Below are 17,664 nucleotides of genomic sequence, written 5' to 3'. Positions count from 1 at the left end.
ATTTCAAGACAATCAATGGGGTTTTGTTACTGCTAATTAGATATTGTAATTTTGTAAAAAAAACAAACTGTGAATTCATGAGAAGAATAAAGATAAAATAAAAACACTGAATTGCATCAACCACCAATTATGTTAATATATGCCATTTAACAGATGCTTTTATCCAAACCAATTTACAGTCATGCATGCATGCATTTTACGTATGGCTGGTGCTAGGAATCGAATCCACTACCCTAGCATTACACGTGCCATGCTCTACCAACTGAGCAACAAAGAACCACCGCTTTATTTATGCTTTAAAGTGTTTTTGACAAATGTTGGTTCAGTAAGCCATGGCACCAAACACTCTCAGGTGACATTTTGGAGATTTTGATGTTACACATTGAATAAAATTGGATGCCTCTATAAGCTACTTGGTTACCAGTCTCAAAACTGTCCATGCAGGTGCATGTAGGCTAAATCACAATTCTAGTTGCATTTAGAGTGCCTCAAACGTTTAACATTTAAGATAATTGAAAAAGTGTATAGCAGTACACACAAGTAGTATATACCAGTGACATTATGGCAGAAAAGATTTAAAAAATAGAATTGACCAAATAATTGTCCCCTCAACTCATCTGCTAAATGGCATCTCAGCTGATCTGAGATTTCCTCTCAGCATAGTTCCATAAGCAAAATCCTCATAAACAGGCAGCAGCGCTGTGGAAGTAAACAGAGAGCCTTCCCATAAATGGATCTCTATAGATTTCATTATTTTTTATTTGCTTAAGAGTAAGCTCAAATAAACAGGGCAGAATCCGCAATCTGACGTCAGTGCCAGTATATCAAATCCTAGATTCTCAAGGAATTTGATTACTAGAACATATTCATGTAATGTTGTGTGTGTTATTCATTAGATACAAAAACATTAATGCATTCAGTCATGCAACATGAATGGTACATACACTGTGCAGGCATTTTCTTTACAAAAATGTACAAATATATTATGAGTCTTATGATGAAGATGACATATAATGATGATGATGAAGACGACGATGAAGACGATTATGACATATGATGATGGTGATAAGGGTAGTATAGCTAGTAATACATGTTTGTGTAATAATCAGCAGTAGTGGTAGGCGTTATCAAAGATACTACTATCATTGACAATGATATGGATATTATCATAATAACTAAAAGTGCTTGAAAATGCTAAATCATATTTGGAAAACGTTCAAGGCTCGCTAAAAAGAAGAAAAAGAAATGTTCCTACGCAGCTAGAGAGCGAAATGTTGAACTTCCTGTATGAAGATGATGATGTGATTATGCTAATTACATAAGGAAAACGTAAATTGATTCGCGGGAAAAAATGAAAAATGGCGACTTGCATAGTTTGAACTTTAGCGCCTGTACACATATTGCAAGAATCGACAACTCCTAGCGAATGGAACGTTACTCAACAGCAGCGACATTATTTCGAGCATTGACCCTGGATTGGAAGTTTACCAAGGCGGTAAGAGAAGTCCATATACATTATTACAGCTCACTGAATTGGATTTAATTTTTGCATCTCATCCTACTTTTAATGTCGCAAACTATTGTTAATAAATGCTCAATCTCATCATTCGGGTATTCATAGATTACATTTAGCAAGCTAAACTAGATGTTCCTTGCATAAATGCATATGCGATACACTACCCAGGGGCAAGTAACATTCGTTTCATTGGTTTGACAGTTGCAGTTTAGCTGGCTAACTAGCAGCTATAGCTAGCTAGCTACCAAGCTATATATGGCTGATAGAACAACTCTAACATGTTTAGACAGCAGACTAGTTAGCAATTAAGAGTTTTGTGAGAAGACATGCAGTGGAGGAGATGCAAAAGTGTGATCAGGTTAGCAAAATAAAATACTTTTAACAATTTATGTTGGCGATATGCCCATCTTCTTGATGGGACATAACTTAGCCAATCAACTAACTAGTCTGTAATCAGTTTGATAAATTACATTCGAGAGTCGTTACAGTTTGATAGACTACTAGCTAACTGTTAAAAACGTGCCATGCCACTTTGTAATACTTGTACACGACCAGTTTGACTCGCGCAAGTGCTGCAATTTGCGACTGCGTTGACAAGTCAAATTCAAATGTGATGGCTGGCTGCAGTTGGCTGATGAGTCAGTCCGCTGAGGTATAAAATACCTTGGTCAGACCTGTAGCGGGTGCTGTGATCTACACGCAGTAGAACATCCAGACCGAGTCATCAGACATCAGCCTACATCAGAACAGGGGTGGGGTGTTAAAACAAATATGTTGAAGGGCTGGATTTCATGATGCATACATAGGCATATGTCCTATTTTTTTTTAATTTTCTTCAGGAAATGCATGTTATGACACCTTAACAATAGTTTTTGTCTACTGTAGGTGCGTGTCAATACATTTGATTTAAAAAAAGAACTGACACAACAATGTTCAACCACCACCTCCATAATGTGGTGATCATGAGGACGTTGCTACCTCAATGACAATGTAAAGCCCTGATTCTCCTAGGAAGAGTAGTAGTGTGTGGACAGCCCAGCTGCAGCATGTTGCAGTCAGCCTACAGAGATAACTTCTGCAGTGTGGAGCCAGATGAGGTGCTGGAGGCCAAGCATTTACCCCAGAAGAGGGAAAGGGGGCGGAGCTTCACAGACATGGAAAGCAGCGTGACCGTGGGCCAGTATGTACTGTGCCGCTGGTCTGATGGCCTATACTACCTGGGGAAGATCCAGAGAGTAAGTCCCCAGCACAACAGGACATTGTTTTATCAGTTAAATACTGTAGTATACTTCCACACAATGGTTTGGACTCATTTTATTTACATAACTATAAGTACAGTCTTAGCACCTTTTTTCCCCCCTATCTAGAATCTAAAATGAATCTTCGGCTGTACCCATAGGAGAACCTTTTGAAGAACCCTTTTGGTTCCAATGAGGACCTATTTGGATTCCATGTAGAACTCTTTCCACAGAGGGTTGTACTTGGAACTCAAAAGGGTTCTACTTGGAGCCCAAAAGGGTTCTCCCTATGGGGACAGCCAAAGAACCAATTTAGAACCCTTTTTTCTAAGAGTGTACTGTCCAAATACTGCTCTGGAATATTCACACAAATATGGTGGTTTCTATGTAGATTTTAGGCACTACAGCAGTAATTTGTGTTTTATGACAAATCTAATATAACACACTATTATTGGAATAGAACTGTAATAAACCTGTCATACACAATTTGCCTCCCACCTCATACTATCTGTTTTCACTTCATTCAAGGTGAGCACCTCCAAGCAGAGCTGCTTTGTCACTTTTGAAGATAATTCAAAATTCTGGGTTCTCTGGAAAGACATCCAACATGGTGAGTGAAGAGAAACTGGAATATTCATGTTTTTCTTATTGTTGTTGTCTCTGTAAAATAAAACAATGTGTGAATTGGTTTAACTTACATCCTCAATGAATTTATGTCTGCTGATAATATGGATCTACACCAGACAGGTTCAACATCTCAAAAGCTCTCTCCAAAAGCCATGATTAATGTGTAAACTTTCAACAGAATTACACAACATCCTAACTGGAAATCATTACAATTTCTTACTGTAGCTCCCTGGACCGTGATGAAGCTCCTTTATTCTGGGCTACATATTCCTCAACACTTTCAATTGGCGTCCATTACTTAGCCAATACTTGTACTTTACAGTAGGCCACTTAAAGGTATATTTAGACACTTCCCTATTCCCTAATGGACTTGACTGTCCTTTAAACTCTTCAACTGTCTAAATGACACTTTTCTCTGAAAGGGCCAATTTATGTCAGTAATGCCTCGCAGATTGCTCTTAATTGAATATCTTGCATGTGCTGTTGACATGCTGACATCATGTAGGATGTAGCTGAGGTATAATCATCATTGAATGTACACTAATGCTATTCTTCTCTCCCAAAACATGCAGCTGGAGTTCCGGGGGAGGAGCCCAAATGCTCAGTCTGTTCCGAAATAGTGCTGATATCCGACAATGAGATCCTGATATGTGGAAAATGTGGAATAGGTGAGTCGCTGTAGAGTCTGACGATCCTTAAAGGAGGATGTGGCTACACTCCTCTTTCTTGCACTTATATGCAAGTGGATGCAAGGTCTTTACAGATTGATTAAGTGGGAGGGGATCTCATTGTTCATTGTATACAGGGCTCTATTTGCTTCTATATTTACTTCCAGAACTTTATGTATTTGAATGCTTTGACACTGTATCTCTAAAAGCATAAACTGTATCTTTGAACTGTATTAAATTGACTGGAACAACATACAGAACTGAAGAAGGGTACATCTGTAGCATAACTACATGTCATCTGCTAAAGGTCATTGAATCTCTGAAAGTGAAACAGTGAACATTTTCAGTTGGACAAAGTGCACAGAAGGCCTTTGTGACTCATAACATCTTTTAAACCCTGTGTACGTTAAACCAAGTACTTTCCATGGGTGTTTGTCTTAAAGAGACAGGTCCCATCAGACATCTACAATTTTGTCCATGACAAGGACATGTATTAGGGTGGGGCCATAGTAACAGTTGTGCAGGGTCCTGTCCCCAGGCTGTAGTGTCTCGTTTGTTTTGTTTCTACTTGGCTCTTAATTAAAGTCATTAATTGCTTTGGGAGTCCACTCCCTCTGGTTTCCCAGCATTTGCTAGACAGGATTAAAAGCTTCTAGAGTTGGTTGGATGCCCCCTTCAGATCAACATAACACATTGCTGTGGCTCAAAGTATGGCCGGCAATAGCACTTTTTCATGGATCCATCCATTTATTCATGTATTTAACCATTTGTTTTATTTTTATTGGGTTTGAGCATTATGTTTGTTTATTGGGCAAGCATGATGTTTTCATTGTCCTCTTATCTCTGTTTCCACAAGGTTACCACCAGCAGTGTCACATGCCACAGGTGGAGAGCTCAATGGTTTTGTCACCATGGTTTTGCAGGAGGTGTATCTTTGTTTTAGCTGTGCGGGTGAGTATTATTGATAGAACAAGCTGCTCTTCAATTGAGCAAGAAACTAAAATAACTGTAATATAATTTTTAATGACTGTTTGTCTAGGGTAGTGTTCAACAGGAAGAAAACGTTTTGAAATGGGGAGGCACTACTTGAACACGTCCAATAAGAACACAGATTTTAGTTTTCTGTTACCAAACGTTTTGCTACGATCAAATCAATCAATCAAATTTATTTTTATATAGCCCTTCGTACATCAGCTGATATCTCAAAGTGCTGTACAGAAACCCAGCCTAAAACCCCAAACAGCAAGCAATGCATGTGAAAGAAGCACGGTGGCTAGGAAAAACTCCCTAGGAAAAACTCCCTAGAAAGGCCAAAAACCTAGGAAGAAACCTAGAGAGGAACCAGGCTATGAGGGGTGGCCAGTCCTCTTCTGGCTGTGCAGGGTGGATATTATAACAGAACATGGTCAAGATGTTAAAATGTTCATAAATGACCAGCATGGTCAAATAATAATAATCATAGTAGTTGTCGAGGGTGCAACAAGCACGTCCGGTGAACGATGTGTCCGATTGAACGCTGTCCTGTAATGCCTAACCATGTTGACGTGGCTGTTTCTCCTCATCACAGAAAGGGGGAGCTCTCAAAAAGGGGCCCATAGCAAAAGCACTGCAGGCCATGAAGCAGGTGCTTACCTACAACCCAGAAGAGCTGGAATGGGATTCCCAGCACCACACAAATCACCAACAGTGTTATTGCTACTGTGGAGGACCTGGAGAGTGAGTGTGCTGGCTAGACACACTGCAGCATAGCATTTTACATATCCACTCTTTTAGAAAGCAACTGGATTTGATTCAGATACAGCACTCTGTTGCTCATTTAGTAACTTACTTTTCACTAATGGCTGCTCTCCTCCCAGGTGGTACTTGAAGATGCTGCAGTGTTTTCGGTGTGAACAGTGGTTCCATGAGGCCTGTATCCAGTGCCTACAGGAGTCCATGATGTTTGGAGATAGGTGTGTGGAATTGTTATCAAACAGAATAGGTTTTATTCTGGGGGTTCCCACGGTTAGGACAAATCCTGGGATGTCAGAGGAAATAATTGTAGTCTGGAAAGTGATAGACATGTCATGGAAGTCGAGGGTATACCCATATGACTGAGGACCATTATGGATCTTTGATTTCCCCTAGAGGCACGTGACGTGTGCTTTCTCCTCCTCTGTGCCTTTCTCTTTCAGGTTTTACTTGTTCATCTGTTCCATGTGTAATAAAGGAGTGGAGTACATCAAGCGCCTGGCCCTCCGATGGTAAATGGCTACTATACTCTTCCTATCTCCCTCTGAGGCTCACTCTGAGACTCCAGATGGGGTACTTTAATTAAGAATGCAAAGGGCATTGGTGTCCTATAGTACAGTAGGTAGAGGATGTGTGGCATTATTATGCTCTTGTGCTTATGACAATGTGCTAGTGTAAACTGCCCCTAACAGCATTGTATTGCTGTTAATACACACTGGGGTGCTAGGCAGCACAATATCTGATTAAGAGGACTACATTTCCACGTCTCGCTAAACCCAACTCCCTATCTGCTAACTCATGGATGTATAATTGAGAATTGTATTTATGAAGGCAATGGAATCGATCATCATTATCATCCCTTATGATCTCATATGTGAATGCTGCTGGTGAGGAAAACCGGCTCTGCACTCAGTCACTCTAGATACAATCAGTTCTCATCTTTTAGATTTTGTTGAACATAATATTTCTCCCTCTCATTTCATGGGATTCCCATCGATTGTCCCTGGTTTCTTATCCAGGGTGGACGTGGTGCACTTGGCACTTTACAACCTTGGAGTCCAGAGTAAGAAGAAGTACTTTGAGCTGGAGGAGATCCTCAACTTTGTCAGCAACAACTGGGACCATTTCCAGTTGGGCAAGGTTAGGAACACCAAATGAAATCCTGTCTGAATTCTGAATAGGAATCCGGATAGGAAGTTCAGATTTATGCTGTCTCGTGAAAAACAGATATTTTTAAAGCTAATTGCATCGGACTGACATTTTAATATTCCCCACAGCTCTCCAATACTCCTCCAACAGAAAGAGGCCAATATCTCCTTGATGCTCTGAACAACTACAAGAGCAAGTAAGAAATCTCTCTCCCTATATATATATATATATATATATATATACACATATATATATATATATATATATATACACACAGTAGATACAGTGTAAAACTGTAAGTGCTCGGTTTAACAAAACTCTCCACAGATTTACTACAACTGCATACATGTACTGCAACACTATATACTGTATCAGCCAATGTCTTATTCATGTGCTATTAACACTAGTATACTATGGCCCCCAACATTCAGTAAGTTGTTAAATGTTTGTTCTGGTCATACAGTATTTGTTACAACAAACATTTTACTTGGCTGAAGGTGTATTTGTTGACATCACACCCCCTCTGCCAGACCATGACCTTGTCACCGCCCTCGTTATTTCTCCAGGTTTCTCTGTGGGAAGGAGATCAAGAAGAGGAAATGCATCTTCCGCCTGAGGACCCGCGTACCCCCCAACCCTCCCTCCAAACTGTTTCCTGAAAGGGCTCAGAACGAGGGATGGAGAGGACGGAAGAAAGGCGCAGGCAGGAACAGGTATTTCACGCCGTAGTGAAAGCTGGATACACTATTTCAATTAGGTTTCTGCTAACTTTCTACAACACCTCTCTTGGCTCAGTCAGAAAATGTTGATCAATGTTAAGTGATCATGTAATTGTAATGTTTCCTAGGACCTCCCACCATTAATTTACCCCTACCAGAGAACAAACATTTCAAGATGAAAGTTCTCATTTAGTGGTAATGGCTATGTAACAGTTCTACTCGAAGAACTAAAGACAGTGTGCCGAAAACAATATAATTTTATCAGGGAATTACTGAGTGATATTAGGCTGTCAAATTGTCACCCAGTAATCATATTGTGTGATTAGAAAGTGAAAGTTGTCTCTTCCTCAGCTCTCTCCCTGCAGAGAAGAGGAGGAAGAGAAGATCAAAATGGCTGCTGGAGGATGCCATTCCCAATGTGAGTTCTCTGATTGTCTCAACATCTAACTCCGGTCGTGCCAACCACCTTTTCTACTGTTTCACTGAGCCTGAACTTTGAATAAATCTGCGCTGCTTTTGTTCTTTCCTACCTCTGATGATTATCAACGTTGCTGGAATTCCTCCCATCTCCTCCTCCTCCATTTTTCTGTGCTCTTTTTTTCCCCTCCATCTCAGACCACTGTTCCTCTTCTAAAAGTCTATCTCCTGTCCACCATGTACCATGAAGTCCCTGTGTGTCATTGCCCTCATCCCTCTCTCTTCACGGTTCTACTCAAAGGGGATTACTTACAGTTGGTCTCTGAGGCATTTTACTGACAAATCCCTCTGAGTGTCTGTCTGGTCCCCAGGCACAATGTGCTCTAACAATAAACCTCTGACATTTCCTAGTAATAAAGCTAATACTGCCAGGCAGGAAGGAGAAAGGTACTCAGATGAAAATACAGACAGGGCAATGGCATATAGACAGCGTGTATAGACAGAACTGATGAGGACAAGGATGATGATGATGATGGGAACAATGTTGTTTATGACAATGGTTGAGTGCTATAATACCAACAGTGTGTTTGTATGTTGTGGTGTGTGTTGTGTGATGATGTGTTGTGTAGAATGACCTGACCTCCACCTGGAGCACCAACCATCACATGGCCAACATCTTTGACTTCACCTTGGATGAGTTACAAAGCCTCAAAAGGTAAATGTTGTGGATGTTAAGGGCCAGTTTCCCGGACACAGATTAAGCCTAGTCCTGGATTAAGAAGCATGTTCAATGACGTTTCTCTCCTTTAAACTGTATTTTGAATCAAGGTTTAATCTGTGTCTGGAAAACCAGCTCTAAGAGTGTAAATTTGAAGACTTTTGTCTGGGCATTGACCTACAGTACACGATGATGCTAATTTCCAATGAAGCTGCAAACATTTGACATTGACTTCATTGCCTTCGATTGGGTGCAGTTATTTTCTGGGCCCTAACAATCTACCCCCATTTATTTCCCTTTGAAAGACACACTTTTTTTCTGTCAGTCTTTGGTCACCACTGTGATTTTCATCAATGTGCCGAATGATGTGATTTTAATTACATTTTCCTGTAAAGGTTATCAAATCACGGCCTACTGAGTGGCACTGCATCGCAGTGCTAGCTGTACCACTAGAGATTCTGGGTTTGAGTCTAGGCTGTGTTGCAGCCGGCCGCGACAGGGAGACCCATGGGGTGGCGCACAATTGGCCCAGCATCGTCCGGGTTAGGGGAGGGTTTGGCCGGGAGGGATGTCCTTGTCCCATTGCGCGCTAGCGACTCCTGTGGCGGCCCGGGCGCAGTGCATGCTGACACAATGGCCAGGTGCACTGCGTTTCCTCCGACACATTGGTGCGGCTGGCTTACGGGTTAAGTGGGCATTGTGCCAAGAAGCAGTGCGGCTTGGTTGGGTTGTGCTTCGGGTGACGCACAGCTCTCGACCTTAGCCTCTCCTGAGTCCGTACGGGAGTTGCAGCGATGGGAGAAGACTGTAACTACCAATTGGGGAGAAAACAGGGTAAACATTAAAAAAAATTATCAAATTTTATTGGTCACATACACATTTAGCAGATGTTATTGCGGGTGTAGTGAAATGCTTGTGTTCCAACAGTGCAGTAGTATCTAACAATTCACAACAATACACACGTAAAAGAAAGGAATTAAGAAATATATAAATATTAGATTGAGTGGCATTGACAAAAATATAGTAGAATAGAATGCAGTATACACATATGAGATAAGTAAAGCAATATGTAAACATTATTAAAGTGACTAGTGTTCCATTAAAGTGACCAGTGATTCCAAGTATATAAATATAGGGCAGCAGCCTCTAAGGTGGAGAGTTGACTAACCGGGTGGAAGCCGGCTAGTGATGGCTATTTAAGTCTGATGGCCTTGAGATAGAAGCTGGTTTTCAGTCCCAGCTTTGATGCACCTGTACCGACCTTGCCTTCTGGATGATAGCAGGGTGAACAGGCCGTGGCTCGGGTGGTTGATGTCCTTGATGATCTTTTTGGCCTTCCTGTGACAGCGGGTGCTGTAGGTGTTCTGGAGGGCAGGTAGTTTGCCCCTGGTGATGCGTTGGGCAGACCGCACCACCGTCTGGAGAGCCCTGTGGTTGCGGACGGGGCAGTTGCTGTAACAGGCAGTGATACAGCCTGACAGGATGCTGTCAATTGTGCATCTGTAAAAGTTTGGAGGGTTTTAGGGGCCACCCAAATGTATTCAGCCTCCTGAGGTTGAAGAGGCGCTGTTGCGTCTTCTTCACAACACTGTCTGTGTGGGTGGACCATTTCAGATCGTCAGTGATGTGTATGCCGAGGAACTTGAAGCTTTCCACCTTCTCCACTGCTGTCCCGTCGACGTGGATGGGGCATACTCCCTCTGCTGTTTCCTGAAGTTCACGATCAGCTCCTTTGTTTTGTTGACTTTGAGTGAGAGGTTATTTTCCTCTCCCAGGGCCCTCACCTCCTCCCTGTAGGCTGTCTCGTCATTGTTGGTAATCAGGCATACTACTGTTGTGTCTGCAAACTTGATGATTGAATTGGAGGCGTGCGTGACCCCACAGTCATGGGTGAACAGCGAGTACAGGAGGGGGCTGAGCACGCACCCTTGTGGGGCCCCTGTGTTGAGGATCAGTGAAGTGGAGGTGCTGTTTCCTATCTTCACCACCTTGGGGTGTCCCGTCAGGGAGTCCAGGACCCAGCTGCACAGGGCGGCGTTCAGACCTAGGGCCCCCGAGCTTAATGATGAGCTTGGAGGGTACTATGGTGTTGAATGCAGAGCTATAGTCAATGAACAGCATTCTTACATAGGTATTCCTCTTGTCCAGATGAGATAGGGCAGTGCGGCGATTGCATCATCTCTGGATCTATTGGGGCAGTAAACAAATTGAAGTGGGTCTAGGGTGTCAGGTAAGGTAGAGGTGATATGATCCTTGACTAGTCTCTCTAAGCACTTCATGATGACAGAAGTGAGTGCTACGGGGCAATAATCATTTAGTTCAGTTACCTTTGCTTCTTTGGGTACAGGAACAATAGTGGCCATCTTGAAGCAAGTGGGGACAGCAGACTGGGATAGGGAGAGATAGAATATGTCCGTAAACACTCCAGCCAGATGGTCTGCGCATGCTCTGAGGACGCGGCTAGGGATGCCGTCTGGGCCGGCAGCCTTGCGAGGGTTAACACGTTTTAAATGTTTTACTCACGTCAGCCACGGAGATGGGGAGCCCATAGTTCTTGGTAGCGGGCTGCGTTGGTGGTACTATGTTATCCCCAAAATGGGTGAAGGAGGTGTTTAGCTTGTCCGGGAGCAAGACGTCAGTGTCCGCGAGGTGGCTGGTTTCCCCTGTGTAGTCCGTGATTGTCTGTAGACCTTGCCACATACGTCTCGTGTCTGAGCCGTTGAATTGTGACTCCACTTTGTCTCTGTACTGATGTTTCTCCTGTTTGATTGTCTTACGGAGGGAATAACTACACTGTTTGTATTCGGCCATGGTATCAGCTCTCGAACAGCGCTGAACAATACAAGAAAGAAAGGCAAACACTTTGGGGAATGTTGACAATCAACAGAGCTTTCGTAGAGGAAAATCAATAGATGGGGACTAGCTGGTGCAACTCCAAAAAAGGGGACTAACTCTGTTGGAATGTGAGAAGTGGAATAGGCTCATAGCTGTGTAGCACCTGAACTGAGCTGGAGGATGAAAACAGCTAATGATGATTGTGAGAGTAGACTTCGAAGCATTACATTAACGTCCTTCCATTAGCTAGATGTAGTACTTTCACTTGCACACACACACACACACCTTTAGCATGCAGGCTCTTGTATTATGGGCTCAGAACAGTGACTTGGAATTTGCGGTCACAACGTGAGGGTGAGCAGCCATGGTGATTGTTGATTTTCCTTAGTGAGGTTTGGAATAAAAACAAAGAAAATAGGACCGTCAATGCTAGAGCTATTCTGTTCCATCCATGGGCCCCATCAGTCTGATTTATTCTGCCCCATCATTCGCTGATTATTCTGCCCCATCCAGGGGCCCCATCATTCTCTGATTATTCTGCCCCATTTTCTGATTAGTGCCGTAATTCCAGCGTTTGAATGGATCTGTTGTTTACTCCTCAGCACCAGCTCAGGACGGACCTTCAGTCTGGATCTGGACTCCACAGACGCGGCTAGTACCACAGGATCTGCCACCACCAGTGTCTCCTATGACCTCAGGTACAGTATTGTGGTCGCAATGGCCTCGGGTACAGCACTGTGGTCGCAATGGCCTCGGGTACAGCACTGTGGTCGCATTGGCCTCGGGTACAGCACTGTGGTCGCATTGGCCTCGGGTACAGCACTGTGGTCGCATTGGCCTCGGGTACAGCACTGTGGTCTCAATGGCCTCGGGTACAGCACTGTGGTCGCCAAGACTTTTGTTGTTAGAAAAGGTAACTCTCTCACATACATTATCTGTGCACCTTATCCTCTTTGGTGCTCTTTAGAGGAAGAGGTCTCTAACCTCAACACCATTCAAGACCCTGCTTGACTGTAGTCCAGGGCCCTTATCCACAAAGTGTCTCAGAATAGGAGTGCTGATCTAGGATCAGGTCCCCACTGTCTACTGTACGTGATCTTATTGATTAGGATTTAAAAGGCAAAACTGATTGTAGTGAATACGGACCCAGGTGTTGGCGTCAAAGGGGACTTCCAGGTGAACGAGCAGGTTGCATAATCAATGTGATGATCAGTCTCCCTCCCTCATCCCCCCCAGCTGTCTCTCACTCATGTGTTCTTTTAGTTTATTTGGCTCCACCGTGTGTAGTGTGGTGCAAACCGATCGATAAGATCCCTGACTCTAAACGCTGCAGCCCAGGCTGTCAGATGAGCTTTTCTCTCTGCCTTTCCAAGCTCTTGAACATGTTCCTATGTGAGAAGTTGAGGAGAGACGAGCATGTTTGACATCACACAAGAAGTATGCTGTGAGGTCTTGGACAATTAATGCAGTTGGCTCCTGTACATCTTCCAATATTTGCTTATTAGTCGTCTTGGTTGGAACTAAGAAACTCAATATATCCTCATTCACAAACCCACCATTGTTTGAACATTGTGAATCCCCCCCTTTTGGGAACACCCCTGGGCTCTCTAACTGACTGGCTTTATTCTGCGACATTCTCAGTTCTGGCTCCTCCTCTCACAAGAAGGGGGGTTCTGAAGTTTGACATTCAGAGGGTGTTGACATTTTATGGTGTTTTTTTTGGAAACTTTTTTTTTTCGCTCTTCGCCTTTACTGTGTTTTAGTTCCATGGCTGAAACTCCTACTAATGGGGTGACCGTGGTGCTTCCGACGTCTCCTGTGGCTCAGAGAGAGGCGACTGATTGTTATGATGGTGTTTGCGCTGATGTAACGGCCCTGCCCGTCTCCACGCTGGTGCTCTGCCTTGACACACACACACTGTCCTAAGAGATGAGAGCAGTGCCCAGAGGTGTGTGTGTGTGTGGCTAGAGACGGGCCTCGTCATTTCATGTCCCTATTCCCAGCTACCTCAGATATTTCATCCCTCTGCTTTAGTCTCTGTTTATTTTTAAATGTGGCTTCTGCTCATTAACATCCCTGTCTGATACTCTAGAGAGGCCATGTGGGGGAACTAAGAGGCGTGTGGTGTGTTTGTGGAGACAGAGTGATTCCGTGGGGCGACAGAGCTTGTGCCCCCGCTGTGCCCTCCTCTCTCACTGTGGTTCAGATCAAACATGCCCGTTTAGTATCTGCCTCTCCTCCACTCCCTCTCTTGCTAGCTCCCATTGGCTAGGATGTGTCACTGTAATGAGATGTTGAGTTAACTGACAGTCAACTTGGTATCGGAAAAGAGGACGTCATCTGATTTGGGAATCCACCTCTCTAAGCCTAGTGTGTTTTTTAATAGTCTAGAAAAGTTTCCATCTGTTTAGTCTTCTTCAGACTGTTTTTAAGGGGGAAGTATAAAAGCAGCACCAACAGTCATAGGGTATGAAAACCACAGACAGATGGAAAGGGTATATAGCGGACCACAGCTACCCCTGGTGGCTGATCAAAGTCTTGTTTGTAATCTGACTGGTTGTGCAATGTCCAGTTGCCATTTTTTTTGTTTGACTCCACAAAGGTATGTCTGGTGGCACAGCAAAGCAGTCAATTCAGGAAACCGTTGTTGCTTTTGTTTCAATAGGTTGCTGATATTAGGGTCATGTTCATTTGGCACCAAACAGACTGCAAGAGGAAGGGACTAACTGGACTTGTCCAATAAGAAATGCTCATTTTGCAAAACATTTCCAAAAATGCTTTGCTGCATGCCCTAATTAATGTTTTTCTAACTTGTTGCAGGAAGAATGTTGGCAGCCGTAAGAGGAAGCTGCCCACCTCAAACTACACGGTGCTGGCCACTAAGAAGGAGGTGGTGGAGAACGAGCTGAGCCCTATGGAGCAGAGCCTGCCGGGAGAGGAGACGGCCTCCGTGATGCTGGACAATGCCATCGACAGCCACACCTTCGACAGCATCAGCGAGGACGACTCATCCCTCTCCCACCTCAAGTCCTCCATCACCAACTACTTTGGGGCGGCGGGGCGGCTCACCTGTGGAGAGAAATACCAGGTGCTGGCCCGCCGGGTCACTCTGGAGGGGAAGGTGCAGTATCTGGTGGAGTGGGAGGGCACCACGCCCTACTGACCTGGCCGACCAGACAGGCTGTCTTCAGTTAGGTGTTGCAGAGAAGGGGGTAAAAGGCAAGATCAGCCTAGCAAGGCCTACCTAGTTGTACTCATTTAATTGTTTCATGTTGCTTTCTTTTGCGCTACAGTACTATTTCAGTATATATGACAAGTAAAAATGGTTGTTCTCTTCCACCATAGCTAAGGTTTTTATTATTTAATTTGTAATTCAACCGGAATGTATTGAACAGAAATGTAATGATTGAGTACGTTTTTTTAATTTTTTTTATATATAGATACATTGTCTGTTTGGTAGCGTCCTCAAGCATTTTCAACAGTAACACAGCCTGAAAAATAGTCCCATGGGGCACAGACGTAAATTCAACGTCTATTCCACGTTATTTCGTTGATTCAACCAATGTGTGCCTATTGCCTTGGTCTTAACCGGATGATAGTTTGAGTAGAAGATTTGTGATGGTACTGTAAAGGTAACGTGAGATATGGCTCAGGGGTCCAAGAAATAACAATACCACTGATTCTAAAGGATAGCAGAAAAACTGTTAAAAGAGCACTGCTAAAATGGGCTGTCAGTGTCCCTAAATTCAATTCAGACAACTTCCAATAATATTCTGCTCTATTAATAGTTTTTCAGTGTTTTTTACATTTTTTATTACCTTATGTTTTGAATTGTTTCTCTTTTAACAGCAATATGCCATATCCAAGCAACATTTAACTTGTAGCAAGTTATACCTTTGTCATTGTTGTGCCTCTCCACTGATCAATGAAACCGCATTTCAACAGCTTTATCTACGCAGTACTGTAATGCCAAGTTTAAAAGCTGAGGAACAAACACGTTTCTATGAATGTTATCACTTAACAGTCGGTTTATACTTGGTCCTTTCATTTTCAAATGTGTTTAGAGACAGTTTTACCGGATGGTTAGGGGGACAAGAGACCAAAGCAAATACTACAAGCATTTCTGATAGTGTTCCTGGTTTTCCTTTTATTTCTAGTGGTTTATGCTGACATAGGTAGTTTGGCTTACGTAGATGCAAAACTGTTGTATTTAATGGAAATTCAAGGTAGAGGATGGAGAACTTATTTTAACATAGTACTTTTAGACACTGTAAGATCTTTTTTGACATTTGAAACCTAGAAAGTTAAAATTAGAATATTCCTTCTGTCATGGACTTTAAGGGGGAGTCTTGGTCTATGCTCTTACAATATCCAAAGATGACTATATATTACTCTTCCACCAATAGATATTTCTATGTTTCCTCAAGACATGTATTTGTTTTGTGCCAGACTGTTAGATATCTTTTCGCTGACAGTGAAACCTGGTGCTGTGTACATTAGGGCACTCGTGGGGGGGGGGGGGGGGGGAAAGGAAAATAATTGAGCGGAAAACAAAAATGAGCATTTAGGTCTATTTATTCGACACGTCCAGGTAATCCCTCCGTTTCATTTTGTTTTCTTCTGATTGTGCTTAATGAACAGGATACAGAATCTTTCGACCTTGATAAATATGATTCGATATCAATACGTCAGTACATCGTGAAAGATAAATGACGCTTTCCTATTAACATTTCTGTTAATATACATCACCCCTTTACGTCATTGCACTATTGACACATCTTAAACTATGCAAGTGTTTTTTTTTAAATTGATGTTACTAAATAACCAAATATTATTTACAATATAGTTTGAATTGATTATTATGTAAATTTGTGATCAGAAGTCACATGCTATATATGCGTTATATTATTAATAAGCAAAGTTTTAAGCTACTTGTAATATGTTTCCCCTTTAGCTTTTTGCAACCGTTTTATGCACTTACTATCCTTCAAATTACAGTATGACTGTATTCACTCTAAAACAGTTTATATTATGAGTAGATTCATATCTATCCTATGGAGTTTCCATTTAATATATTTTATGGATGATTCTTGAATAGTGACACATCAACGGTAAACTGTGTGCAGCATAAAAGTTTGACTTTAGTTGTATTTTAAATAAAATAAAATGCATGTTTAAACATGAATGACTGTACAATAGTTGTTTTGCCATGTTACATGCCCAGAGCTGTGTATATAGAGAACTTCCTGTGTACTGTACATTTACCCCTATTTCCTATGCTTGTTAGAAATGTTAACTGTTACATCTCTCAGCGGGCATTATGCATCCTTATTTGTCATTCATTAAACTTTATTTGGTCTTTTGAATTGTAATAAAAATTATTTGAGATGTCTTACTATATGTACAGGATACACATGGTATACACCATCAGCACTCTGATGGCTTGTACTGTAGATTAAAACTGTCTCTGCCTGACGGGAAGGGAGTGAACGGCTCTTGGCTGGGGTGTGTAGTGTCCTTGATGATGCTGCGGGACATCCTCAGGCACCGTTTCGAGTAGATGTCCTGGAAGGGTGGGAGCATGGTCCCGGTGATGTATTGGGCTGTCTTCACCACCCCATGTGCTTTTTCTCCTACTTAGATATAGATGCCATACCAGTTTACCTTATTGCAATAGAAGAGCCCAATAAATGAATTCACACAGGAATGCAATTGTAAAATGATACATCATCTTAAAACCATATCCTCATCTGTTCAGTGTTCACAAAAGTCTAGCATTACTAAAACCAAGTCTGGTGGTTTTCCAGAGCAGCATGTGTAGAGAAGTGTTAGAGGAGCCCGTAAGGACAGAAAGAGACAATTAACTGTTATGAGACTGACAGTATCGACTTTACACATGATTACACAGCAAACATCCTTGGAGGAACATGCATGACCCTCACCAGTGTCACCTTACCATATTAACGACACAACTACACTGCTCAAAAAAATAAAGGGAACACTTAAACAACACATCCTAGATCTGAATGAAAGAAATCATCTTATT

General features: G+C 42.5%; 1 protein-coding gene across 1 annotated transcript; it reads left to right on the top strand.

The window, feature by feature from the left end:
• Nucleotides 1-1,328: 1,328 nt before the first annotated feature.
• On the top strand, nucleotides 1,329-16,984 carry phf19 (PHD finger protein 19). The gene is made up of 15 exons (XM_014172400.3): nucleotides 1,329-1,495; nucleotides 2,528-2,751; nucleotides 3,283-3,364; nucleotides 3,954-4,049; nucleotides 4,906-5,000; nucleotides 5,617-5,765; nucleotides 5,906-6,001; nucleotides 6,224-6,292; nucleotides 6,800-6,920; nucleotides 7,058-7,125; nucleotides 7,496-7,642; nucleotides 8,000-8,066; nucleotides 8,695-8,780; nucleotides 12,221-12,316; nucleotides 14,439-16,984. Exons 2-15 carry the CDS (start codon nucleotides 2,563-2,565, stop codon nucleotides 14,779-14,781), a joined length of 1,704 nt encoding a protein of 567 aa, XP_014027875.1. The 5' UTR covers nucleotides 1,329-1,495; nucleotides 2,528-2,562; the 3' UTR covers nucleotides 14,782-16,984.
• Nucleotides 16,985-17,664: the final 680 nt, after the last annotated feature.

The sequence above is a fragment of the Salmo salar genome, chromosome 24 (assembly GCF_965601325.2).
Source record: "Salmo salar chromosome 24, fSalSal1, whole genome shotgun sequence".
Classification (NCBI taxonomy): Eukaryota; Metazoa; Chordata; class Actinopteri; order Salmoniformes; family Salmonidae; genus Salmo; species Salmo salar.
The sequence above is the reverse complement of the archived record's forward strand: the minus strand, read 5'-3'. Positions and strand labels throughout refer to the sequence as shown.